Source organism: Miscanthus floridulus, chromosome 9, assembly GCF_019320115.1.
Source record: "Miscanthus floridulus cultivar M001 chromosome 9, ASM1932011v1, whole genome shotgun sequence".
Taxonomy (NCBI): Eukaryota; Viridiplantae; Streptophyta; class Magnoliopsida; order Poales; family Poaceae; genus Miscanthus; species Miscanthus floridulus.
The window spans coordinates 100,674,825-100,677,837 of NC_089588.1; the positions used below are offsets into that span (position 1 = coordinate 100,674,825).

Consider the following 3,013-nt stretch of genomic DNA (forward strand, 5'->3'; position numbering starts at 1 on the left):
TCCGGCCAAGCTCCAATGATGCACAAGATGGTTTCATAGAGAAAATGTAAGTTTGTTTCACAAAGAAAATGCAAGTACTCCGAAAACAAACTACCATTAACGTTCAGAGAGCAATTTCTATCAAGTATTACAAGTCCCTGCTATGTTTATCCTGGTAACCAAAAATAAAATTACGCTTTTGTTCTTATCAGTATACTGATGAATAGAGCTGAGCAACGTGCTACTAAGTAACAATGTACTACTTACTAGCAATGCGTCCAGAAACACAAAGAAACAGATAGCACACACTGTGTGGCAAACCTAGGTTCTAGCATTCACAGCTCCATGATCAAACTGTATGACAGCATACACTGCATGATCAAACTGATTCAAGTAAGCAGCTGTGGGACATTTCATCAGACACGTAGCGGGCAGTGAGCCATGCACTCACTGTGGGGGTGAGAAAGCAGCTGTCTGCGCGCTCCTGAAGGCCTTGGCGGTGGGACGGACGGTGCGGTGCTCCGGACGGCGTGGTGCTCTGGCTTGGCACGAACAGCGCGGTGCTCCGGCTTGGGGCGGTGGACGGCGTGGGGTGGTGCTCCGACATGGGGAGGTGCTCCGGCGTGGGGCGGTGCTCCGGCGTGGGGCGCTACTCCGACATGGGGCGGTGCTCTGGTGTGGGGCAGTGCTCCAGCGTGGGGCGGTGGACGGCGTGGGGCGGTGCTCCGACAGCGCGGGGGGAGGGGTTGGCGTGGGGCGGCACTTTTATAGCAGTAGCTCATCACTGCCGGTTCTACTGGTAAACCGACAGTGATGGGGCACATCACTGCCGGGTCACTCCCCAAACCGGCAGTGATGTGCTGTAGCAGTTAGGTGTTAAGTTAGGTGTTAAGTTGGATAAGTTTTCATTTTCTTTCGACCTCCTCCTACTGGCGCAACGGTTAAGACCCCTCAACTTAGCCCCCAAGACCCGTGTTCGAGTCCCAGGCGGCCCAAATTTTTTTGTTCTATTTTATAAATTATTAATTTATTTCAGGAAATAGCTCATCACTACCGGTTTTGCTTGCAAACTGACAGTGATGGTGTACATCACTGCCGGGTCATTCCCCAAACCAACAGTGTTGTGTAGCAGTTAGGTTTAACTTAGGTGTTAAGTAGGATAAGTTTCCGTTTTCTTTCGAACTCCTCCTACTGGCGCAACGGTTAAGACCCCTCAACTTAGCCCCCGAGACCCGTGTTCGAGTCCCAGGCAGCCCAATTTTTTTGGTTTAATTTTATAATTTATTAAGCGGTCTAAAGGTCAAAAAGATAAAATAAATGTGTTGCATCCCTAAATCGAACCAAAGCCTACAAGTTCCAGAGCAGCGGACAAACCATTGAGCTATCACCTGATTTTAGAAAGTTTGAAGGAATTTATTCCTTTGAGTGATTATCTATCCCTGCTTTGCACGTAGGCCCTTCAACTCCCCGACCACGCTGGTCGCGCGGTTCCCATATGAAGAGCCGCTGTTTTAATTACCCGGTCCATGAAGCGCGGTTCCCATGAAGAGCCCTTCAAATCCCCACGAAGAGACGCCGCGTTTACCCATCCATCAGCTGCTCGCGCCGGTTCCCAAATGCAGGCGCGCTCTATCTTCCCAACGCAGGCGCGCTCCGTCTTCCCAACGCAGGCGCAATGGCGGTTCAACTACAGTTCCCAACGCAGGCGCGCTCCATCTTCCAAGGGGTGCGAGTTATTGCATCATGATCAGTTCCACCACCGACACGCCTATATAAGCCAGGCCCCCATGCACACAGTCGGCCGCCACACCACCACGTGTCAAGAAAGCGAAGCATCGCCCTTCCCACGCACACCTCGCCCCAGCCCTCAACACGCCGCCACGCACAATGCCTCGCCGCTTGAAGACAACATGGGCAAAGTTGAACCCGCCATCCTCACATCGCCCCTCGATGCCTCCACCGACGCCGTCGTCTGAATCGGACCTCAAGGTGAACCTCGAGGATGATCCAGACCGTGAGACCGCATCGGAGGAGGAACCGAAACCTCTTCCGGTGGAGGAGGTCATCTTCAACTCATTGGAGATGGCTTGGAAGGAGGAGGAGGACCGGCACCGCCGCGCCATCACACAGAAGGAGACCGACGACTGCATCCTGAAGCGCGTCGTCGAGATCTCTAAGGAGGAGGAGCGCCGCTGCGAGGAGGAGAAGCGCTGCCGCAAGGAGGAGGAGCGCCGCCGCGAGGAGGAGAAGGAGCGCCGCCGCCAAGAGGAGACCGAGCGGCGTCTCGCGATGGACGCGGAACACCTGCGCCGGCGCAGGGTTGAGCGAAAGAAGCGCGAAGAATAGCATCGGCAGCAGGGGGACGACGCATGCGGCAGCACCGGTAGTAATTAGTAGCACTAGTGATTAATCAATGCCTTAGGTCGATGTAATAATTTACTGGTGCTGAAAAAAACCGTGTCGTCGAATCCTTTGTTTGATCATCATCACCTTGGGTTGATACTTTGCATTGCATATGACCTCTCATTTTATTTGCTTACATATTGGATGTTGCATTTTGTATGACCTCGTTTTGCTTACCTCGTTGTCACGAAGACCATAGTATATGATATGCTACGTACCGGAGATCGAGGGGGCCAATAGGACTGTTGCTCTTCAAGATAATACCGTGTTGCAGCATGTCTGTCATCTGTCACATCACTGCCGGGCGGTTAAGTGTCTGAACTCTATAGCCCGAGACCCAAGCTCGAACCCGAGGGCACACATCCTATACTAGCGCAACGGTTAAGTGTCTGAACTATGTAGCCCGAGACCCGAGCTCGAACCCAAGGGTTGGCACAATTTTTTTTTAATTTTTTATATATCACTGCCGGTTTTCAAAATAAACCGACAGTGATAACAAGCATCACTGTCGGTTTCTTCTCATCACTGCCGGTTTCTTGAAACCGACATTGATGTTTATATATATTAAAAAAATCTTTTATATACTGAATAAATAGAAGCATACGTATTCCTATGTCGAAATGGCTTGAAT

The 3,013-nt window shown here is 51.3% G+C and overlaps 1 protein-coding gene across 1 annotated transcript; it reads left to right on the top strand.

The window, feature by feature from the left end:
- Positions 1-1,929: 1,929 nt before the first annotated feature.
- On the top strand, positions 1,930-2,325 carry LOC136480408 (vicilin-like seed storage protein At2g18540). Its single transcript, XM_066477958.1, has one exon. It carries the CDS (start codon positions 1,930-1,932, stop codon positions 2,323-2,325), a length of 396 nt encoding a protein of 131 aa, XP_066334055.1.
- Positions 2,326-3,013: the final 688 nt, after the last annotated feature.

Bases quoted from the DNA above. Each gene is read 5' to 3' on its own strand.
- LOC136480408 (XM_066477958.1), top strand. From the start codon at position 1,930: ATGCCTCCACCGACGCCGTCGTCTGAATCGGACCTCAAGGTGAACCTC.